Raw genomic sequence first — 25,681 nt, 5'->3', positions numbered from 1 at the left:
AAAAAAAAAAAAAAAAAAAAAAAAAAAAAAAAGACAATATGGCACAATAGAAAAAGATTTAAAGTTTTGGAATCAAACGTTGGTTCTAATACCAGCTCCACCATTTCTAAGAGTAAGAACTTGAATAATATCCTTATTCTTATGGAAACTCAGGATATTCCTTTTTAAATAAATAAATAAATAAATGTGTATGTATATATATATATATATATATGTGTATATATATATATATATATATATATATATATATATATATATATATATATAAATACATAAAAACAAAAATAGAGATAGTAGTATGCTGTGGGTTTGTAAAGATTGTCAGACAGTATCTGCCATATAGTAGTTGTAACACAGTAATATGTCTATTTAAAATCCATATCGGGCTGGGCTTGGTGGCTCAGCCTGTAATCCCAGCACTTTGGGAGGCCAAGGCTAGTGGATTGCCTGAGCCCATGGGTTCGAGACCAGCCCAGGCAACTTGGTGAGACCTCGTCTCAAAATTAGCCAGGTTTGGTAGTGCACGCCTGTAGTTCTGGCTACCTGGAAGGCTGAGGTGGAAGGATTGCCAGAGCCCAGCAGGTCTACGCTGGGGTGGCCATGCACATGCCACTGCACTCCAGCCTGGGCGATGGAGTGAGACTCCAACTCAAAAAAAAAAAAAAAAATCCACATCATTTTCTAATTTGTCACTGTGAATACTAGAGCTTTTCTCTAGAATTTTATAGTGAATGGAGGAAGAAATATTCGACTTCTACAATAGAGGATTAAGCAATAAAACAAGGTCTTGTGAATATGCTGTTGTCTTAAGTAAGGATTACACAGAGTCCTTCATTCTCTTGCCTTTGACATCTGAAAGCCCATGTCTAAATGACACGGATCATAGAGCTTTCCCAGTATATAGGAAAAATACACCATAATCTCTCAGCTTAGCTAAGAGATCGGAGTTGGAAAGGAGCCAGACATAGTATCTGAGAAGCCTTGAGAAGGCACCCCTTTTCCAGTGCTGGAGATAGTGGAAGAAGCACAGGTCAGAAGGGAGAAACCGAAGAGTAAAACAGGTACTTTAGGTGGATGATTACATGGAGGACAAAGGAGTGCTTACATCACTGCTTCACATTTGAGATCCTGGAAAAGGGGATCCTGAAAAAAGGAGCACGGGCGGCGTGGTACTCCCACTTGATGGTTCACTATGCATATTTGGGAAGGAGACCCTGGGTTTTACCTTTCCAGGCTGCCCTCAGCTTCTGTGTGGTTTAAAGGTTTGGAGAGCCAGTGAGCCTACTTTGTAGTCTGAGATGTCAAAAAAAGGGCAGCCCACAGCAGCATCTGGAGTTGGATTGCCAGATTAGCAAGCTGAGCAAAGGAGGCAACAACCAAGATTCAGGGCACTGCATCCAGCAGAAGCTCAGGTGAGGATGAGTGAGAGTGTCTTGCTGCCAGCATGCGTGCCAAGCAGAACAAAAAATCTGGGAGCTGTCTCACCCTCAGAACCTTCAGATGCAGAGCCAGCAACAAACCTGTGAACAGAGGGCTTTTCTCCAGATATAAGATGACACCAGGCCCACGTCCCCTGATCTACAAAGACCATGATCAACCTGCCTAGACTTGTGTACACCTAGGAACCATCTATGTGAGAGAAGCAGTGTATTTGTTTCTAAGAAGCAAAACATTTTTATTGAAAAGATAAATCACCTACCTAAGTGAACTGTCAATAATTCCTTACAAAAATTTTTAAGCATACAGAAAAATTGAAATAATTTTACAATGAACACCATATACACAGTTTTTCTGGATTCTACAACTCACATTTTAATATCATTCTTGCTCTACCACTTACCTAACCATCTATCCATTCTTTTCTCTGTCCATCAATCTGTCTTAGTTTTGATGCATTCCAAAGTAAGTCTCAGGCATCTTCCCCCCAAATACTCAAGTGTGTATCAACTAGGGTTCCATAATTGTTTGCAGCATTTTCTTTCTTTCTTTCTTTCTTTTTTTATTTTTATTTTTTTGAGTTGGGAGTCTCACTCTGTCGCCCAGGCTGGAGTGCAGTGGCATGTGCATGGCCACCCCAGCGTAGACCTGCTGGGCTCTGATCCTTCCTCCTCAGTCTTCCAAGTAGCCAGAATTACAGGTGCGTGCTACCACGCCCAGTTAATTTTTTGATTTATTGTAGAGATGAGGTCTCGAACCCACGGGCTCAGGCAATCCACTCACTTCGGCCTCCCAAAGCGCAGGATTACAGGCTGAGCCACTGAACCCGGCCTCTTTTTCTTTCAAGATAAAATTTACATACAGTGAAATATATGAACCTTAAAAAAAAGAAACATTGGATGAATTCCAACAAATGCATGCACCTGTGCAGTACCAAACCATTATGGAGATTCAGAATGTTATCGTCATTCCAGGAAGTTTCTTTATGTCCTTCTTGGTTGATCACTGTTCTTAAATTTTCTACCACAGATTAATTTTGTTTGTACTAGAATTTCATGTCAATGGAGTCATATGATATTTCATCTTTTAGGGATGGCTTCTTCCACTCTATGTAAAGTTTTTGAGATTCTTTCATGTGATTGCATGCACCAGCTATTCCTTTTGATTGCTGATCAGTATTCTGGTGCAGGAAATACATACCGCAGTTGCACATTGATGGATACCTGTTTCTGAATGGATTTTAAAAACGTGTTTAAAATTCCATCATGTTAGACTAGTATTCAGATTTAAACTAAGATTTGGAACAAAGGTCAATATTAGTCATATTGTGGGGTTCAAGAAAAAGACTAGTTTGCTAATATACAAATAAATAAATTTTATTTCTCTTTGAACATCCAAGTTGAAGCATGCTTGAATTTTTTCACCCTACTACACATCTAATGAAGAGAGATCTGGTATTTTATTATAATTCCTTTTTTTCCCAGCATCTGTGGGCATTACCCTGTGCCAGAGTCCTACTCCAGCTGGGCTCAGAGTTTCCCGAAGGAGGAAATGGCATTGGCATTATAGGAAACACTCAGACAGCTGACTCTGGTGTTAGCATGACAGATGCCCTTTATTGACAGTTAACAATGAGCTTATATACCCTTTTACAGGGAAGTAATTTTACAAAAAAATCTTAGAATTAAACACAATCAGTAACTTTATCTAAGACAAAAACAGAGCAAATAGTTCATGCATGATGGTCTCCAAAAAACCATTTGGATGTGCATTTTTCTACGTATCAATGCCTTCTTGAAAGCTTCGCTATCTCGTGATCACTAAAGCAGGCAGTCCTCCTTTATTATTTAAAGCACTTAATCCAACTGTTATCCTTTTAAGCTTAAAAGAACACACCTACTGCCTAAATCTACTCTACCAAGTTTCAAAAAGTCATCAAGTACTAAACTGCTGTAGTAATCCAATCTTATATTTTTAATCCTATATGCACTTAATCCAAATAGCAGGAAGTAACATAACATTAAAAAATGCCCATTCAGGTGTACATAAAATTCCACATTTAAAGCTCAAATAAGCATAATTAGTGCATTGGCATTCTCCTCACAAATGATAATACTCGCCAATCAGAAGGAACAAAATCTACCAAGCGATTGTCTACTCATACATGATAATTAAAGTGTCCCTCTATAGTTCCCTGGCAAGGCCAATGAATTCCCTTACGTGCATTAAAGTGAGCACCTCCTGACCTACAGTAACTTTCCCAACAACAGTACTTAATTATGTGATTACGTGGTCGAATACTAAGAGGTCGGGGACATGGAAACTTAGGGGAGAACTCATATAAAGTGAGTGGGATTTTGTTTTCCATCTTCAGACTGTACAGAATTTTCCAACTGCATCAACAACAAAAATAGAAGAAGCAAGGGTTTCAGCTGCCCAGGTTCACTTTGCAACCTGGGGTCTTCAGCCTCCTGGACTTTGTCAGCAGGCTGGCCTCCATGGCTGGCTCCCAACAACGCTGGTCTCCATGGTCGCCATTGACCTAAGAGCATGAATCTCGGTCTCCACATGGGGCTGTATCCTGTGAGGATTTCCTAGAGAGGAGGCTCAGGGCAAAGGAAGAGCACTGCAGTGACGCCAGCCCTTCTGCCTTCTTCCCACTTTAACCTCAGTCCCTTTCTTCCTATCACTAAATGTAGTGTAGTCATGGTGGAACCCTTGCTTACATCATCACATTTGCTCAAAATGAGAAGACTGGGAGTCAAATACAGTGAAATATGAGGAAAAACCACTTACACGTCCTAGCAGCAGCTCTTGACAAACTGTATGGTATGGGTGTGGGGCTTTACAAGGGGGGACGTGAGGGTGTTTCTTGACTAGAAGAATATGAAGCAACATTTCATGATTTCATTGTTAAATTTATGATTAACTCGTCATTTGGTTAATCAGCAAGTACACATGTTAAAATGCTTTTTGAGCACAAAATATAACTCAGTTCATTTTTTTCAGTTGAAAGAGTGCCAGCCGTTGTCAGTGTGGGCCAGGGTCAGAGAGAATGGCTTCTTCTGTTGTGTTTTGTTCTATTTCTGTTAAAACTGAAGTAATTCTCAACTGAATATCTGAAAATAGGAATCAGAAATCAATAATTCAGTCTAATAATCTAATCGGTTCCTAGAATATCATTAGTTGAAATAGAGGGCTAGATTTGCGGTAAGGCAGGCAGGGATGTGAAGAAGTCCACAGTCATTTACATGTTAGAATATACAGCTCCTAATTTACCTTGGAGTCATGTTTTCTAACATTGCTTTCACTGTTGAGTAAGTCAAAGTTTTCAGGGTCTTAATCATATGTTCTGAATATAAAGAAAGCCCTTGATATTATTAGGCCTTGGTGATTGTTTGTTGTGTTGCCGTGAAAGGGTTCTGGACATCTCTATCTTTGAACATTTTTTTCTAGGAGGATCTTCCTTTGGTGTCTAGACAGACCCTCTTTTTGAGGCATTGGATGCAGATCCAATGACAAGTACCCCAGTGATCTGCACTTCAAAAGGGGGTCTGTGACAAAGGTCGACCTCTGGGGACAGGGAGAGAATTTAGTTATGATGGCTCCCTAATCCTGCCCTTGTGAGTTTCTGAATTGTTACTCTTTTCATGCATTATTATTTAATATTCTATTTTCCTAAATTTTAACTTAGTGCCCTTTTTAAACAAAAATGATAGGTTTTTGCTTCATTCAGAGGAAATACTATATTGTAATAAGAATTTATTGATTAAGTAATGTGTACCTTAAAAATGGAATCTATTTTCATAAAATACAATTCCCATCTTTATACCTATATTACCTGAAACATACACTTGCATATGTATTTGGTTTATTTCTTCTGACTTGGCTAGAAGTTAACTTTTAAAAAATAGTTCACTTAATCACATTAGAATTTATTACATCTCATTAAGTAAATTTTGAGTCTATATGTTTTTACTTCTGACAGCTACTTGACCAATATTTAGGGTAAAAAAGGATTTAGTCTCAGGTGTGGGAGGAAGAAGAAGAATGAGAAGACATTGATTAAGGTCAATGTTTAAGGATGAATTACATCCATCAGTTACTTAAAAAATAGAAAACCAAAATCTGCCCAAGCCATAACTGGAAAGAAGAACTGACTTCTTTTTAGCTGTGTTTGGGAGACAGATGGTGAAGCGGCACTGGATGCTGACTGGTAATGCAAACTCTCTCAAACATTAGCTATCAAAAAAATAAAATGAAGCAAAATGTCATTGGGCATCAAACAATGGGTAATGTTTCACAGTCTTTGATTTTCGGGAAAATAGATAGAGAAATTTACTAAATGAGAATTTAAAAAAGAAAATGTCATCAGGAAATAAATAATGACACATTCTCATCAGGTTCAAAACATTTTCTCTGTGACCAGATTCATAGAGGTTATGAAAAAATCCAACAACTTGATTTTTTACCAAGGATTGGGATGGGGCCCTGCGACTCTGTTCCAAGCTGTAGGTTGGAAATGTAATTGGTTTTAATTAATCATCAAGTAGTGCCAGAAAAGTGTTCACAGTATCACTGAGAGTTCTGAACTGCTTGAGGTTGTTTTAACAATTTCCTGTCCACCCCCACTTTTTCTTATTTTTTAAAAGTATGAAGCCAAGAAGAATGGGGAAAAGGTCAATAGATGTTTTTCTTTTTTGATTGAGCAACTTGTGTCTACAGCTTTTAATTATACAGAAGAGACAATTCAGCAAGATATGCTCTGAGACAGAATTATGTTTTAACTTTGTTTAAAAAAAGATATGATTTCATTTTAACTGAGTTCTAACTATTTAAGCCAGATGTATATAAATGAATGAAATAAAGATTGAAATAAGACATCCAGCTTCTGTGCTAAGGTGGGCAGAAAGTAGACTAATATTTAGAAAACAAGAAGACTAGTCCTTGATCTGCCAGGAACAATCTGAGTGATCTTGGGCAAGTATGAAAGCCGCTGTCATTACTTTCCTTGTTTATGATAGATTTGGCAAACATCATGAAAAATCTACTAACATTCAAGAGATTGCTTACATAAAATGAAAAAAGTATTAAAAATTGGCTCTGATCACTTATTGTTTCAGAATTTGTTACATATTCATACCATGTGTGTGTGCATTCTTAGTTTTTCTCTTCTATGAGATCTTGAGCTCTCTGCAGCTTAGAAAGAATATTGTTGCCTCCTTGGGCTCAGTGTCCAAAGTTGTTTAATGGCTTGTTCGGAGTTAAGACTCTTACTCATTTAAAACCATTTTTTGAATGTTAGTAAGGTTGAATGAAAAGAGGCTGCTATATTTAGAATCTGTAAAAAATGGTTTATTTTTAATTAATTAATTAATTATTTTTTGAGTTGGAGTCTCACTCTGTCTCCCAGACTGGAGTGCAGTGGCCGCTCCCGGCCACTGCAGCCTCGACTGGCTGGGCTCTGGCGATTCTTCCACCTCAGTCTCCCAAGTAGCTGGAACTACAGGCACGTACTACCACGCCCAGCTAATTTTTTTTTTTTAAACTGTAGAGATGAGGTCTTGCCAAGTTGCCCAGGCGGGTCTCGAACCCGCGGGCTTATGCAATCCACTCACCTCAGTCTCCCAAAGCGCGGGATTACAGGCTGAGCCATCGAGCCTGGCTTAATTTTTATTTTTTAAAGACAGGGTCTCACTCTGTTGCCCAGGCTGGAGTGCAGTGGTGTGATTATAGCTCACTGAAGCCTTGAACTCCTGGGCTCAAGTGATCCTTCTAACTCAGCCTCCTGAGTACCTGGGACATGTGCCACCACACCCAGCTAATTTTTTTTTTATCTTTTGTAGAGACATGGTCTCACTCTGTTGTCCAGACTGGTCTTGAACTCCTGGTGTCAAGCAATCCTCCCACCTCAACCTCTCAAAGTGTTGAGATTACAGGTGTGAGACACCATACCCAGCTGAAATGGTTTAATCCTAACTAATTTCCCTTAAGTAAGCCACATAATCGTTCTGGGCCTCAGCTTTCTCATCTACCTAATAGATATAATGATATTTTAAGAGTACATTGTAATGATTGATAGATGAGTTATTTGACAAGTAAAAGTACTATTCAATTGAGTTATTATTAATAACATAAAATTTGTGAAAATTAGGGAACAGCTTCTGCCTATCATCTGGATTGGTGAAGAGGTGGCTTGTATAAATGTGTGGTCACAAATCATTCTTTGAGTCCTTACAACCAATGTCTACTGTCTTCTTGAAAACCTGAATTGGTCTGGGTGTCATTCTCTGTGATGGCAGAATTTCTCTAATTAGTAATCTGGGTTTGGACTTTTCTGGTTCATTTGCAGTTTTTTCACTCTGCTCCTGAGCAGTTATATGCCATATTAGAAAGACTGGCATTTTGGACTGTACTCCCTTGCTTCCACGTCAGGGGATTTGTAGACTTTCTACAGACCTTACTTTGTCTCTCTAGCAGCCCTTCGTAAGAGGCAGAAGCTAGATCAGTCTTTTTTCCCCACAATTCTCTTAAACCAGTATCATACTGTGTCACTAAAATACATGCTGCAGGATGGGACTGGAAAAAGCAACCAACTAAGGTTCTGGACAAACAGTGATATATTTGGTGCATTGAGTTCAGGCATCTTGCTCCCAGAGTTCTGGTCTATGAATCCTCATGGCTGGGAATCCTCATGGCTGGGCCCCCAAAACAAGGACATTCAAACACAGTCTGAATATACATTATGAATGCCTGGCATAGAGTAAGTACTTCATACTTTAAAAATGAATTGACAAAATATTCATATAACAGTATTTACTAAGTATTTTGTTCATAATCAAAGAATACACATAAATACACGACATAGTCCTGTACTAAATGTTGTCATTTACGCCAGAAAATAAGAATTACATGTACAAAATATCTGAGCATTGAAGTGAGGGGATTTTAAGTGATAGCTTAAAGTATAGCTGTAAGAATTCAAAGAAGTGGGAGATACATGGGGAAGTATCTTAGGAAATGAAACCTGAGGTGGACTTGGAAAGATGAATGGAATATGGGAAGGTGAAAGGGAATCAGCTCTCCAAGAAGCAGCAATCGCATGTAGGGGGATGATTAAATAACTTTTGGTGCGTTCACACCATGACATACTAAGAGGCGCAGTTATGTGACACATATAACCATGTTTCAGTCAACACGGACTACCAGATGGTTCCGGAATACCAGATGGTTCCCCCTCCCCCGCAAATTATAATGCAACTAAACAATTCCTTTTGACTAGTGATGTCTTGATAATCCTGACCCTGTGGAGGCCTAGGCTGATGTATGTGTTTCTGTCTTAGTTTTTAACAAAAAAGTTTGAAAAAGTTAAAAAAATAGAAAAAAATCTTATAGATTAGGAGATAAAGAAACTACTTTTGTTTTGTATTTGTGTTTTAATCTAAATGTCATTACAAAAGATTTAAAAAGTTTAAAACATTTTTAAAGTTTACAAAGTAAAGAAATCATAGTAAGCTAAGGTTAATTTATTATTGAAGAAAGAAAACATTTTTTAATACATGTAGGGTAGCCGAAGTGTCCAGTGTTTATAATGTCTACATTTGTGTACAGATGTCCTAGGCCCTGATATTTACTCACCACTCACTCACCGACTCACCCAGTGCTGCCTCTACAAACTCTGCAACTCTGTTCTTGGGAAGTGGCCTTTATAGGCGTGCCATTTTTTATCTTTTGTCTAGTGTTTTTACTGTATATATACTATGCTTATATATGTTTAGATACACAAATGATTAACATTGGGCTACAGTTGTCTAGGGAATTCAGTACAGTAACATGCTGTACAGATTTGTAGAGCCATAGCCGTGCCATTCAGCCTACATATGTAGTAAGCTATACCATCTAGGTTTGTCTAAGTATACTCTGTCATGTTCACACAACAACAGAATCGCCTAGAGATGCATGTCAACATTTCTCAGAACATATCTCTGTCAATCAGCAGCACTGAACTGTAGTAGAAAAGAATGAAGTAAATCTGTATATGCTGACATGGAAAGACCATCACAGAAAGACCTGATGGCATATTAATGGAGAGAATGCATTCATGTAATATTTGTTAACTTTCAAAATTGATTTTAAAAAATCAAAGCAGTGTTTCAGGAAGATTAATGTAGTGACACTGTATCAAATTAAAAGGGAGCAATTGGGAGTGAGGCAGGATGTTGAAAATTACTTGCATGAATGTAGATGTCCAAGATCAAGGATAGAGACCTGAATGGGAAAAAGAGAGAGACAGAGAATGCTGTTGGGGTTTCTTCTAAAGAGAAAGAGAGAAAATGCAGAATCCTGAGGGATGATTTTAAAGGACTTCATGAGAGATTCTTAATAGGGGATGAAGGAGAGAGAAGAGAAAAGAGATTTTCAAGTCTAAACTTGGGATATACGCACTGAAGAATGTTTTCTGCTAACTGGAACAGACCCATGTTAATCAGAAACCGCCTTTAAGAAATCCTTTATGTTTTTGTTTCTCAGGATGGAAGAAACAGTACGAAATCTATTGCAGAGTCAAGGACCTCCAGAGCAGAGAAAAGAAGAAACTGTTAATATAATGGTCTATCAGGTACATCATGTTTCTTACTCTTGGCTGGGTACCGGTTGGCTTGTTTTTCTTGTATTTCTGTAGGTTTCTCCACTCTGATCTAGAAGTGAATAAAAGGCATGGTCTAGACCCTGGTACTAAGAGCCAAACTAGTCACCTCTGGTTTGAGTAATCATACAGACATTTATTTAACTCATTTTAATTTCTTGAACTCCTACTGTGAAACAGATTTAAGAAGATGCAAAAGTAAGTTTATAGTGAAACAAACTTTTGTATGAAAGCATCGTGGTACTCTGTGGACAGGTCTATAAGAGAGGTGTCTTCAGCAGTCTCCAGGAATGTAGAGGAGGGAGTGAATCATCCTCTCTGAGGAGGTGAGGAATACTTTCTGGGGTATGACATTTGTGGTGGGTCTGAGGAATAGAGAACAAGGTGAAGAGAAGCCTGGACAAAGTGCGAGGGTATGACACTCATGGCAGATTTGTGGAGAAGTGGCGGCTCCAGGTAACTGAATAATGACCTGGTGAGATCAGTTTCACACTGAGTCTGAGTGTGGACAGAAGAGCAGGATGAGGTCTGGGCTTGTACTTCAGAATAAATGGTTATTGAAGTCACAAGGTATCATCTTCTCCTGATAGCCTATCCTTTGACACTATAAAGTAGATAGCTGGGAAGCAATGTGAGTATGTGAGTATGTGAGTATGCCCCAAGTTGGCCACATGGATGAGAAGGCTCTGGTACAGGAAAAGGGAAATACATAAGAAACAGTGCAGATACTCTGTATAGATAAATTTAGGACTTCCAATGAAAATCTCTTGAAAGCACAAATAGAGACCCAGTATCCACTTTACAAGTATGCATGAAAAGCTTAAAAAATAAAAAGCAAGGAAATGAGTGGAATTTTGAGGAATCGCTGGGTGACACAAGGTTTTTTGCTGGTTAAAATGCCACTGGGTTTGGGGAAGTGAGCACAGGGACCCAGGTGTTAAGGATATCACCATAAAAATAAAAATATCATAGCGGAATAAGAAATCTAGGCATAGTGCATAGTTAGCCGTAAGAAGGCTATATTCTCAGTAGTTGACTCTTGAAACCTACAAGGTACTGTATCATAAAGGAGGGAAAATCTCTGTTTCCAGTTAATACAATGCAAGGAGGTGACTTAAGCTACCTCAAAGAAGATTAAAGTTAGCTCCATAAAGACAGTAGAAAAATCACTAAAATCCATTTCTAGGGAAAGGGTTTAGACTCTTCTTGAGCAGTGGTTATGACAAAGAGAATGCTTTTCCCTTTGTTCAGCTTTTCCTGATGGGTGGTCACCTAAAGGTAGGATACATATTTAAGTCTTCCTAGCCTGAATGTTTTCTAGCTATTATATCTGTTTCGGCACAAAGTTGAGATATAAGTAAAAAATTGGACTCAATTTTGAATCAAGTGGTTCTGTACAGCCTAAAAGAGTCATGTGAATCTGAAAAGTAGATCATTTGTCCCCCCACCCCCTACCACCAGGGAACACCTGGCTTCATTAGAACTAAATAACCTAGCATCACTCCTGGGTTTGATCTGACCTCTTCACTATGGATGTCTTTCATCCAGATGACTGGTTGTGTGTGTGTGTGTGTGTGTGTGTGTGTGTGTGTGTGTGTGTTTAATCATTCTCTTTCAGTTGCTTCACCAGTCATTAGCCAAATCTGTGGTGTAGACACTTAACATCATCATCAGAATTCATTTTGTGAAAGTGGAAGCGACTCAGAAAAACAGACGCAGTTTTAAAAATGTGTTGTATAACTATTTCCTCTCCATAACCCAGTCTATTAGTTTTGGGAAATTAGCTTTTTCCTCTAGGGAGAAGACAGTTATGAACTTGAATTAATCCTCCATGGAAGGGATGTTTCAGTCATCCCTCTAAATGGCCTCAGGCTCCTTATCTATAAAATGGGGGAGGGAAAATGTACAATGATCCGTAACGGTCATTATGCATTCAACAAACATTGGTTGAACTTCTAGTGAGTACATAGCACAGTCTTCTGCTCTGGGCAGTCAAGAAATGAGAACAGAGACAAGAGCAGGTATAGCTTGGTGGTGCTAAGGCCCATGGAGATCCCTTTCATCTCACAAATTCTACTATTCTAAATAGTTAATGCAAGATGTACATAGTGATCCAGTGATACTAGTGGAACATGTAGTTAAAATCTCCCTGAGGCCAAATTCCACGTTTTGGGCAAGAGCTGGGAAATTTATTGCTTCATAATATGGAGTGTCATTAGCACACCTGACTCACATATTCCAACTTGCAGGATTTCTCTGAAAGGAGCCAGAGGCCCATGTAAAGCTTAGGCCCATGGGAAAGCTGGAGTTCGTTTCCTTTTCCATGGCGGTGGAAGTGTTTGTTCTGAGTCTTTTATCATTGAACTAATATAATTATAATAGCAGAGTATTAGCCTTCTGTGTTCCAGGCCCCTGCTAATTGCTTTGCATGCATTAAAGGTAGCCATATTTTGTTCCAGGGTCTGTTCCTGAAGATCTCTCATAATTCGTTGTTTGTATAATTTACAGCTTGCATAATTCAACATGGATTCTCTCAAAGGACGGTGGGTGTTTCTGTTAAACAGTTGAGACAGTCTCACCATGTGGTAATCAGTTGTTTACGGTGACCAGTTTTGCCATTCTTGACCTTTTTTTAATTGGGAAATTTGCATGATTTCAAGTTTTGTGCATGACGTGACATTAATAACATTTTTATGAGCCCACAATTTCAAATTTGCCTAGTCCAGAGCCCCATCAAATGTGACTGAATTGTAGCTCGTTATCCCCACAACAATTTTATGCAAGAGGTCCTCTTGCTCTCCCCCATCTTACACATGTAGACATGAGGCTGAGAGAGGTGAGCATTTGCCCGAGGATGCCCAGCCAGGAACTAACCTGGAAGGGTTTTGAACCCTGGTCAGTCTGACTCTGCAGCCTCTTATGCGGAAGTCTTCCTTCTGCAGAGATCAAGTGATGGGGCACAAGTTCCCCAGTTGGTGTATTAGCTAAGATGGGACCGAAAACTGAATCTTTCCACTTTCTATCTAGAGCTCTCTCCATTCATTCATCTCTTCATTCCCTTGTTCATTCAGATGCCAGTTATTAATTTACTTTCTTATCTAAGCGTACTAGTTTTGTGTTCCTCCTGCAACAAACTTAGTGGCTTAGAACAACACAAATTTACTCTTTTATAATTCTGAAGGTCAGAAGCCTAAAATCACAGGGTGATATTCTTTCTGGAGGCTTCAATGGAGAATTGTTTCTTTGTCTTTCCCAGAAATAGCATTTTAAAATTTTCTTTTACCTTGTGGTCCTCTATCTTCAAGGCACATCACTCCAACCTCTGGTTTCGCCATCACAGCTCATTTTCCTCTTTGGCTTCCCTCTTATAAGGACCTTGTGATTTTATTGAGTCCTACAAGGTAATCAAAAATAATTTCCTCACCTGGAGAGCCTTAACTTGATCAAATATGCAAAGTCTCTTTTGCCATATAAAGTAATACATAGTCTCAGATTTCAGGGATTGAGAAGTGGACATCTTTTGAGGGCAGGAATTGTTCTATCACATTAAGAAGCATCATTAACCTCACAGACTGGTAGTACCCAGAAGAAAACCAGCTAAGTGCTGGAGATGCAAAGATGCCTGATACAAGCCCTTTCCTTGAATTCTCAGTGTATAGGACAGGGATAGAGGAAAGGCAAGTAATCACATCTTCAACCATGTGAAAGAAGCCACACTAGAAACTTGCACAGGGTCTATGGCACAGGGACACAAAGGAATGCTTTATGAAACCTGCTGAACTATTCTCTATGGAGGTCCTACCTCCTGACTCAGACATGTTTTAAATAATTTATTTCTCCATTCTTTTAGTCTCTTTTATCTCTTGAAATGGACACAAGAGTCATAAGCTTCCTCAGGGGTCCCTGGTATGCCTTTCTCAGAACATCTTATGTTTCCTAGTGTTTTAGGACAGTACCTTACTTCCAGAGTACGTATGTTTGGTGCTTTATAGTTTACAAAGCACTTATACAAAATGGATCTCATATGTTTGTTCCCACGGCCTTTAAAATAGATATTATTGTGCTTGTTCATGATGAGGCTCAAAGAGATTTGTTTGAGCTCTGATGAATGCTAAGTAGTAGAACTAGAAATAAATCCCAGATTTTGCCATATGATATACATGAAATTAAACTGAGCAGTTATCTGTGGAGCATTCTGATGGCGGGGTGGAAAGTGGGCACAGTCTAAAATCCCAGGTCACAAAGTGACTGCCTCAACATATAAACAAACAAACAAACAAATAAACAAGTCAGGCATGGAGACTCATACCTGTGATCCTAGCACTGGGCTACATCGTGAGACCACATCTCTACAAAAAAATACAAAAATTAGCCAGACATGATAGTGTATGTCTGAGGTCCCAGCTATTCAGGAGGCTAAGGCAGAAAGATCGCTTGAGCTCAGGAAGTTGAGGCTGCGGTGAGCCAGAACCATACAGCCTGGGCAACAAAGTAAGACCCTGTCTCAATAAATGAATGAATGAATAAATAAATAAATGTAAACTGAGATAAATTAACAAGTCATAAAATGTTTCATTCTCATTTCCCCTGAGGAAGAGACAAGCGTAAGAGTAGTAGAAATATTGTCATATGTGTAGGAAGGTGACATGTGAACAGACTCTCTTCCTTAGAGAAAACCTGAGAATAATGTCTTTAGAGGAACCCTAGTAAGAAAAACACCTTCCAAGTCCCTCCTGTTTTGTTTCTTTTTCCGGCTCATTCTCTCTAGGTATTAGGGTCTTTCTTTTGTGATATGTATTCTTGTCACTCAGGTTACCATTTCATTTAGTTAGGTAAATTGGGAAACATGTTAGGAAAAAAAAATTCACTATGAAATGTGAAAGGGGGCAATTAAGCATAATTAAAATGTGACAACTGGTTGGAGAGGGTGTCCCTCCTTCTGCTTCATCTGTCAAAATATGTAAACACAGGCAGGCTGAGTAATAATGAATAATCATAGCACTCATGAGGTTTACCCGTTCACTGTCCTCTTGTTCTGGAGCTGACTTCCATGTTTCTTGTTGGAGCTGACATTTTTTACTCTTTGCCTGATTTTTCTGTGTATTAGCTAACTCATTTAGAAAAAAAAAAAAGTGGACAAGTAGAAGCAGTAACTGGGGGAGAAAAGATCCACCTGTGGGCATGCCTTTTGCCACTCCCAAGACTTATGACCTGACAGTCATTTATATTCTCTGAGTTCTTTGTTTTTTGTATTTTTAAAAGAAGAGGATTTCAACTAAGTTAGGCATCACTACCATAAATGCTTTCAGTTATCAAATAATATAAATAGTTAAGGTGGGTCAGGTAAGAGAAAAGTCAAATATCCTCTAGAAGTTTACAATCTATTCTTCTGCTTTTAATAAGGAAATAAATACAGAGACGGTTACTTATTTATTTGTTTGTTTATGTTATTAACAGGCAAAACTTTTGCTTTTGAAAACCATGCCATAGCAACCCACACCTGATTTAATGCCAGAGAAACAGTAAGGCTTGGTGGGGACTGTCTGCTCTGAAGGGAACAGCCACAACTCAGCTGCAGCATGTTCAGATGACCCAGAAATGCATACCACTCACTATGGAAAGAGGGCCACATGCTTCAAAATAAGATGAAAGTTAAGGTCTTATGGAAAATGTCCTAATCTGTAAATGATGGCTTTTTAAAAAATAGGTGGAATAACTGAAGACTTTTTTTTTTTAAAAGGTGGAATAATCTAAGGGCAACCCTTAGAACAGAAAGATGATTTCTAGAGTTTCTTCTTGCTCCTAACCTCTGGGATTTTGACACTTCTCTTCACAATCCTGTAAGTCCTGGACTACATAGTACATCTACCTATCTGACCTACTACTGTCCAACACTTACTGAGCACCTACTGTGTATCAGTCATATTCTGATCACTTACAAGCATGAGTTCATTTTTTCACAAGACCGCTTTGAAAGAATTATTCTTATTGTTCTCATTTTACAAAGGGGGAAACTGAGGCACAGAGAGGTTAAATAGCTGACCCAAATTTACACATTACTGATGTTAGCTCACTTGAGATGTTTTGCACTCACCCTCTTAATTTACTGAGTAGGCTGCCATAGAAGTAGGATACAGAAACCTTGTTAGGAGACTTGGTGAACCATTGCCCCAGTAGAGAGTACATTGAGTAGATGTTGTGATCAGCAAAATCACAATGGTGTCCAAGCTTGACTCTCTCCACCTCTTTATTCTACCTTCTTGTGGAGCCCTGAGCCACTGTGGTTTCTGAGCCTCACTTCAATATTGCCAAAGATGGTCTGTGCTCAGTCACTGACTCAGTCTACATCTAGTGTTAGGGCTGTATAGTATGATACCTTAAATTCTTCTTTAAAAATATTTTCATATGTAATTAAGCAAGGGGAAAAGGACTCTTTCTAGTTAGCCTAAAATCTGCCAATTATCAAATATATACCCAATTCCTTTTATGGTACAGAGAAAGCCTGTGACTTGCCTAGCAGAGACATTAATTATTTCACATTTATAATTCGTATTAGAGATGGCAGGTGATTTTTGACTTTAAACTTCACCTCCTTCTTTTCCTGCAGTGATTTAAGTATGCTTTAAGCAAATCCAAAAATGTAAGTACAGCAGAGAAAAAAGTTAGGATTGAAAATGAGATTTTAAATAATTGATTGCAAAATACACCTTTTTAAAGAAAGCTCATTTAAATAGCAATATACGTATAACATGAATTTTTTTGTTTTGTTTTGTTTTTTGAGTTGGAGTCTCACTCTGTCGCCCAGACTGGAGTGCAGTGGCTGCTCCCGGCCACTGCAGCCTCGACCTGCTGGGCTCTGGCGAACCTTCCTCCTCAACCCTCCAAGTAGCTGGAACTACAGGCATGCGCTACTACGCCCAGCTAATTTTTTTGATTTTTATTTTAGAGATGAGGTCTCACCAAGTTGCCTAGGCGGGTCTCAAACTCACGGGCTCAGGCAATCCACTCACCTCAGCCTCACAAAACACGAGATTACAGGCTGAACCACCGAGCCCGGCTACATGAATTTTTCAAATTTCTAACATAGTAGCATTATTTTTTTCCTTTTTATGAACATAGAAAAATGGAAGTGTTTGTGGTTTTCCAGGGTCCTGGTTGAGTATCAGAATCACCTGAGGGACCTGTAACAGAATCTGCTATCTGGGTACTTCCTTAAATCGCTGAGTTAAGATGATGAGGGTTGGAAATCTGTTTGCTTTTGCTGTTTACAAGTTTGATGGATCATTTTGATTCCTCTGGTCCATAGATCTGTGCTAGGAACCAGTGAGGTGCATCAACACCCATTCATCCTACCATCACCTTTTCCCTGATTTTGCAAAGGAGAAAAGGAGTGGAAGTGAAGTTCGCAGCCCAGTTCTTACTCTAGCACATGCTCTGTTTATCTATGCTGATTCTTTTACACACAATGCTTATTTCACTGAGTGCCCTGGCAGTTAATTAGCCCAGAGAAGTGAACTGTTTGGAGCTTGATTGAAATTTGCAGAGGTTATTTAGAAAGCGTTTCCTTTTATTTTCCTTTCCTTTTTAAAAAATCCTAAACAAAATGTGGCAAACAAATGCAAATACATAGATCAACAGTGAGTAAGTGTACACCAGTTGGGAAAAAAAAGAATTTAAAATTCTGTTGTTGATAGAGTGGCTAAGTCTTTGCACAGTTATTTATAAAATTTTAATACACAATACGGATATGGAGTTTTTTATTGAGTGCTTTTATTTATGTCTGTGGCCTGTAATCTCAAGAGGTCTCAAGTGCTTTTGATTCTGCTCTAAGAAATTGGTCTTTGAATGGCTATGAACTTCAAATAGCTGCTGAAGTGGGTGATGGTGGGAAAAGGAGTCTTTTTATTGTGTATTAAGTTTTAAAGAGCTGAAACTGTTCCTTGAGGAAGCAGTTTTCTTCATCTTTTCGTTTTGTTTTAAGCAATATTCACTATTTATACAATAAGCTTAGATAAAGAAGGCAGGATTTCTCACAACCAAAGTATATGCTTAGATTCAGGACAGTCAAAAGTATTGTCCTTCATAAAAGATGAACATTCCTTTTCTCTTTGAAATTATTCTGTAAGATGAATTGACAGAAATACTTTTCAGAAATTTAGAAGTTTTCAAAACAGTCTCTTTGGGAGCACCTGTAGATTGGGAGTAGACCCCTCATGGTTTCAAAGTCATTAAATACTTATAGAGACACAGAGGAGCTTTAAATAATATCACTATGAGTTTAAGTAGTTACTTATATTCTTTGAACTTTAAAACCCTTGGTTTAATTGGTTCTGACAGTACTTTTTTGTTCTCAATTTCTGCCTAAATTCTGTGCTTAGACATAAATGCTTTTCCTATTAGATGCTTCGAACTTGAACTGAATTCTTACCAAGAAAAAACAGAATATGGTCTCTCTGTTAAAACAAATATGACCTATGAATAAAATGGTGCCCTGGAAAAGCATCTTCTCTTCCTGCAGGTGAGCTGGCATTGCTGGTATATGTACCCGCTGTTCCCCCAGCTCATCTCAGCATAGAGCCAGACTTTATTTTGAATACCAGTACGTGTTTTAGGTCAGGAGATTCTGTGGATAGTATCCAAAAGATGTTTCCCTCTTGTAAATGTATGACTTGGGCAGATATGTTGGGCACTTCAGATTATTAACCAAGCATGTCAGCTATCTCTTTCGTTGGGGAAACAAATTAATTTGAACAGAGCAAGATCACGATGGTAGCAATCTTTGAACTTTGACCTTACTTTCTTAACTTACCTGAGTTGAAAAACTTTGACTTTTTTGTTTTCATTTTAGAAATTGGTCTATTAATGCTTTATGAAATGGAGATAAAATAGGCAATGGGAGAAAATGTGTGGTTGTGGAATGAGGAAATAGTTAAGAAAGAAGTGGAGATGGCCTGCTGGAAAAAAATACACTTTCATTACTGAGGTCTCTCCTATACGGTAACCTTTTAGCTATATTGTCCTTATTGATTTTGTCTGCACAGCGAGCACAGCATGGCAATGAAGAGAAATCACTGGGTGTTGGGTGAGAGGAAAATGGTCCAGCCAGGGGTCTGCTGTCGGCATTTAAACCATTGCAGGATTCAGGTGTTAATTGGCCTGACAGGCATATCTGAGCAGGCAGGACCACGGCTTTTGCAGCTTAGAAGCTGCTTGTGCTTGGGTACTATATAGCAGTTCCTGGGCCTATGAAAGGTGGCCATCTTTCCCAGCATTCAACTGTAAGACAAAGGGTTGGGTTGTGATGGGGATTCTTAGACTACCTGGGCTCCAACCCAGAACAATTCCCCAAAGTCTCCAGCAGCTGAGAATGGGCCTTGTATGTTTAAAATTTTCCCTAGGTGGTTCAGATACACTGATCCATGATCTTGATCTTTTCTGCCCAGCTCAACTCTGTGGGGAGGGGCACCAGAAAATTTTTTATTTTTTATTTTTTGGGGACAGATTCTTGCTATTTTGCCCAGGCTGTTCTCAAATTCCTGGACTCAAGTGATCCTCCCATCTTAGACTCCTGAGTAACTGGAATTACATCACTGCACTCAGCCCTTGGGAGAAGATTCTTAAGGAAGTTTGAGTTATAGGGTATAGGGGAATGCAGATGGCCAATGGAAGTTGAATGATTGTTTCTTTCTATTTTTTTTTCTCAGTGTCTCACTTTATCACCCAGGTTGGAGTGCAGTGTGGCATGATCACAGCTCACTGCAGCCTTGACTTCCTGGTCTCAGGTGATCCTTCTGCCTCAGCCTCCTGAGTACCTGGGACTACAGGCACGCTCCACCACACCTGACTAATTTTTTTGGTAGAGACAAGGTCTCACTATGTTGCCCAGGCTGATCTTGAACTCCTGGGCTCAAGTAATTCTCCTGCCTCAGCCTCCCAAAGTGCTGTGATCACAGGCATGAGCCACTGTGCCCCACTGATTGTCTGGTTCCCCTTCCGTCCCCCACTAATAATTTTACTGTGGCCTGGGAGGGGAAAGATTATCTAATCCTAAATCACTGAAGGCCTATCCCAGTTGTGCCACTGTTCCCTGCACTGGGCTGTGTCAATTCCTCATGCCTTGAAAGGGTAGAGATAGTAGAGAAGTCTATTAAACTTGCATTCCCACTCCCTACCATGTCAATCTTTCAGCCATACATTCCAATACTGAGGCAAACAGTGCCCTGTATTTCTTCTTTTCCTATGCAAGAGCTAAGTTAGATTAATAATGGGAAGAAGCAATCTGATGAAAGGGAAGTTGTAGACTATTTAAAAAGAATGCTATGAAGTCTCAGCAGTCCCTCACATTGTAAAGACTACATATGTAAGGGGTACTGGTTAGAGAATTTATGAAGAAGAATTTAAATGAGGAAAAGTTTCAAGGTCTTTCAGGTCTGGTGATAAATCCCATTTTTCTCTTTCAATTGGTTTTGTCATTTGGGGCAACTTAATTAATTTGAATCTCACTCTCTTCTTCTCCATAATGGGTATAATAAGGCTAAAGGGAAAGGTTGCTGTTTTCCAAGTGCTTTCCCCGGACATAATTTCATTTAACAATCAGAGATAATGTATGATAAAGTGCATAGCACATTTTAAGTATTCAATAAGCGATAGCTATTATCATTATTATACTGCCAGTCCTGTCTACTTATCTGTTCTGTCCCTTCGCACAGCCAGATTCTTCCTGCTCCACCTTACTGTACCTATGTGGCCCCTGCCACAGATGCTTTTTGTAAGCCTAAAGTTTTAGAACTGGAGAAAATGATGAAGCTATGAGAAATGCAGATACCTCAGGAGGGCTAAACCCAGGGTCAGATTTTTAGGCAAGACTGAACTTTTTGGTGCTTTGTCCACTGCACAATCTTTTGTCTCCATACCCATCTACCAGTATTTTCTCACTTAGATATGTTTCCCCCAAATTTTATTCGTTACAGCATCATTCCAAGAAAAAAGAAATTAAGAGGATGACATATACTTTAAAGACAGTCATTCACATATCAGCATGAATCAGTCTGAGATCATTGCTCTATCAACTCATCTCAGAAAATGGGAGCTTGGATATGGTATTTGAAGGGAGAAGGAGACAGGAAAATTATTTTTCTAAAGTAATTCAAGAGCTTGTAATTCTCTATATTGATTGAACAAGTCTGAGTGAAACTTTACCCCTGGGTGAGCCAGGGGAAAGAGCTGTTAGAAATTAGTAGCACAGGGATATAGAAGTGAGAAGAAAACAAGCAAATGCAAATGACAGATCATAACCATCATTTTAATGATTTGTTAAGTGCCACATGCATACAAAAGAAGACAGAAACTACTGCTCCTGTTTGTTCTTCTTCCCTCATATTCTCAGGATCCAGACCTGAGACTGGAATTATCATAAACGAATGTTGAAGGCCTGGCCAGCTAGCTCAGTGCCATTTGCTGTATGCCCTCTGTGGGTTGCACCAAGTGTCAGACCACGTTCAAAGGGGCTATCGAAACAAGCTTATTGAATCTGGGCCTTAAGAGTGGCTTACATTTTCACCTATGAAATTCTGTTCATGTGAATAGACAATGACCTCATTCATGATGATTCCATTGTTTTGTAAATGATCAAAATATTTTTAAAAAATATGTTTGGTTGGTTTGCCACCTATTCCCAAAAAAAAGGTTGTTCCACATTAAATTAATAAATTAGTACAGTAAACCTATTTCTCCCTATTAAGGGCTGGCCTCTCCGTTAGTCTGAATTAATAAGCTTCTGCTGTAATTATAAGTAATGATCTGAAAACAATTCTATTGCAAGTACCCTACTACAATCTTTTTTTATTACTTTAAAAAATAACTTATAAACATATCCTTAAGATATAAATTAGGCTGTATTTCTCTTGGGTCACTATATTTAATTATTCTAATCCTACTGTTTTTGTATTTTTCTTTTCTATGCATTTTTATTACCTTTTTTCCTCTTCTGAGCACTTGAACATCATCATTGGGGAATCAGTAGTAAAAATTGGCACAATAATAATTAACATGTGTTTTACAGTGAACAAGGTATTTTCTCAGCATCATCTCATTTGATCCTCACATTAACCTTTCAAAATAGAAAGGGCAGGAAGTTCAAGTTCACCTTACAAGAGAAGAAACTGAGTTTCAGTACCATATCCAACAGGCAGTTGACTTTCTGAGGGTCATATAGTGAGTCAGGCTGTGGTGGATATCATTGATCTTTTGATTGCAAGTCCCATAGTCTTGCAGGGGTGGCATTAATTACATTCAGCAAATTTGGTTGTGCTTTGGAATCATCTGAAGAATTAAAAAAAAACTGATATGCTGGTTCTACCCCACGGATTCTGATTTAATTAGTCTTGGGTATGGCCTGGGCATGAGGATTTTTTAAAATCTCCACAGACCAATTCTAATGCACAGCCTGTGTAAAGAACCACTGCACAAGACATTAGGCTGAGTCATATGTTTTTCTTTTCTTGCTCACCATGCTAAAGCTTCCTGTGACTAGAGTCTTATTTGTATTACCCTACCACCAGTATCTACCCCAGGATAGCTAACCTTTGCCTTTTATATAGGAGGCATGCCAAGCTTTTGGGGAAGGTGGAAGTCAAGTTGGTCCTTGAGAAACAATACATTTCAGATAAATGGGAACATCCTTTGGTTCTATGAGTGCTCTGATTATGGATACTGGTGCAAGGAAGCAGAAGGTTATGGATAGTCTGGTGAGAGGAAGCAAAGGATTGTGGGTAAGTTTAAAGCCTTCAGAGGCCTACAGCCTAGATTCAGATCATGACTAAGCCACTCACAAGCTGCCTGATGTTTGGGGCGTTACTTAACCTCTTAGGACTCTGAGGCCCCTCTCCCAGCCACATTCAGTGCATATGTTGGTAGTAATCTCATTACTGGGGAGGCAGTGGACATGGGACAGGTAAGTCAGTGGGTCACTCAAAAAAATGACTAGAACATGTAGAACCAATTTAGAGATCCCAGACTTGACTGGGTTGGTAAGAACTAGTGGAGGCGTCTGAGGAAATGTGGGAGCAAATCCTACCACTCAGGAGGCCTTGTTGGAAACAGAAAATCATTTTGCTTGGTTTGTCAGAGTGTATGTCCTACCCCATGACAAAACACCTCAAGTATGGCCAAAATGTAAAAAAGACAGGATCCTAAATTGCCCTAGTTAGCAGTGCCGCTAACTGAGCTTGAGGCCTATTTTCCTTTTTTAAAAATTTGGCCAATAGCAAGTATTATAAAGTTACCACACTAAGACTCTTTTCTTAACATAATGAAAGACAGTATAAACTTGGCAGAGAGGATATGGGCAGCCAGACCCCAGGGCTGATTCTCACCGTGAACCCCTCTCAGCCTCACAACTTCAAAGCCTTCTACATAGAGCTGAGTTTCCAGAGTGGCCTGAGCCATAATTGCTTCTGACTCTTCTATTGGTTTCTGGAATAATCTTTGCTACACAAGGCCTGCTGAATTTGATGGGTTGGAAGAGAGACTGTGCAAACTGGGCACCATCTTTACTGCATAGTGGGAGTTACAGCAAATGTTTCAGGGTTGGTTTTGGCAGGAGTCTATAAAGTGATCATCCAGTATCTTGGAGACCAGGGCTGCTTGGAAGGAGTTGGATATCTCATATTTATTGGGGTAGCCAAGAGCACAGGCCATGTTTACCAGGTACTTATTATTATATAGCCGTGCAATTAGTAGCCAGCCTCTGCCCATGGTTTTCTGAGGAAAAGTTGTTAGTATGACACAAGTGGGCCAGTTACCATGTAGGGGTGAACAGGGTGGTTAGTAAATCTTAGGTGTTCAGAAGGAGGAGTGGAAGGCAAGACTTAGATAATTTGATGTCACTGACTCTCAGAGCTGGAGGTCACGTCTAATATTCAGCCACTTCATTTTGTACATGAGGAAACGGTGCCACAGATGACCAAGTGACTTTCCCAAAGTCATACTACCCATAAGTGACAGACCTACAACTGGCACCCAGTTCAGTGGATATCCTTTTATTTTCTCCCTTGTTGTGGCAACAGAAGATATACCTGTTATCTAGCACTTAAGATGGCCATGGGTGAAATCTTAGAATACTGTTTGTTGGAATAAGTTGGAAGACCTTTCCTAGGAGAGTCATTTGACTTGGGAATCACAACTTGGCCAGTTCGTTATTCTTTAAGTACATGGGAATTTTGTGTGAAGAAAATGGTTATCCAAATTTCAGATGCATTTTAATATTGCTTTTTCACATACATATTCTGACTTGTCTAATTATCTTTCAGAATCAAACTCATTTTCTCCTAATTTATCTCAATTTCCTCTCCTCTCTCACCAAGATGAATCATCTGGCAGGAATACAAGCTGTCTTCACCAATCAGCTCTCAACCTCTGTACTCCCACTGAGGTTGTAAGTGGTTTGTCAGAGTGTACGTCCTACTCCATGACAAAGAAGCACCTCAAGTGATGGCTTCCTGCCACTTCTAGGGATTAGGGATAAAAATAATAGTTTAACATCAAAAAGCACACAAGGACAGTATTACTGGAAAAAAATTTCTTCAGTAAAAATCCTCAAGCCACTGGACCCTACTCTATGCTCTGAGTTTTGCCTGACTACCGAGAGCACATATTATGTAAATTGTACTAAAAGAAATGTAATATTCTTGCTTTTTCCTTCAGTTTCATTTAGGTGCAAATAGGTGAGGCATCTCTCTTTTCTGACATGAGCCCCCAAGAGAATTAACTAAATAATCCATCTCTGACTTTCAAAAGTGCAACTAATGTACCTCATTAGAGCTTTTCTTTTAGGTAACCCTAGGAAGATGGGAGGAACAGAATTTCTTGATTAGGAATGGGTCTCTGAGTTTCTGGAAATTCCCAGGGCATCTTAGGATAGACAACTTTATGACTTAGAAGTTGATGGGCTTCTCTTTGAGATGCATGTTGGCAGGGGATGTCAGGTAAAAGATAAGTGTGCGAAACCTCATTTTTGAAGAGAGAAAATTAATTCAGTGGTACTTTTTTATTATTATAAAGATGTGGAGTATAATTCAGGGTTAGGTACACAAACATTGGTTATGCAGGTACCCTTGCTGATGAGGCATGCCCCTCCCTCTCCTAGCTGTTTCCCTCGATTGTCAATCCAGCCCTCCTCCCCTGGCAGTTTCCCATTACTGCCAATCACTTTCTTATAGTATTATAATTGTTCAAGGTCTGCTTATAGGTACACTTGTTGATGAGGCATGCCCTTTCCTCCCCTAGCAGTTTCCCTCAACTGTCAATCCTGCACCTCTCTCCTGACAGTTTCCCATTACTGCCAGTCGCTTTCTTATAGTATTATAATTGTTCAAGGTCTGTTTATGAGTGAGAACATATGGTACTCTGTTCTTTGTTTCTGTGATAGATCACTGAGTATAACCGACTCCAAATCCATTCAAGTTGCTGTGAAGTCCATATATTTGTCCTTCTTTATAGCTGCATAATATTCCATTGTATATATGTACCACATTTTTCTTTTTTTTTTTGAGTTGGAGTTTCACTTTGTCACCCAGACTGGAGTGCAGTGGCCGCTCCCGG

General features: G+C 39.1%; 1 protein-coding gene across 1 annotated transcript in view; it reads left to right on the top strand.

Moving 5' to 3' along the window:
- NCKAP5 (NCK associated protein 5) overlaps positions 1–25,681 on the top strand; it is an 847,991-nt gene that overhangs the window by 501,999 nt on the left and 320,311 nt on the right. The window contains exon 5 of the mRNA XM_008053829.2: positions 9,967–10,054. Within this exon, the coding sequence (XP_008052020.1) occupies positions 9,967–10,054 (88 nt within the window). The remainder of the gene's footprint in view (positions 1–9,966; positions 10,055–25,681) is intronic.

The sequence above is a fragment of the Carlito syrichta genome, unplaced genomic scaffold (genome assembly GCF_000164805.1).
Source record: "Carlito syrichta isolate Samal-C Ts95f unplaced genomic scaffold, Tarsius_syrichta-2.0.1 Scaffold288729, whole genome shotgun sequence".
NCBI lineage: Eukaryota > Metazoa > Chordata > Mammalia > Primates > Tarsiidae > Carlito > Carlito syrichta.
The sequence above is the reverse complement of the archived record's forward strand: the minus strand, read 5'-3'. Positions and strand labels throughout refer to the sequence as shown.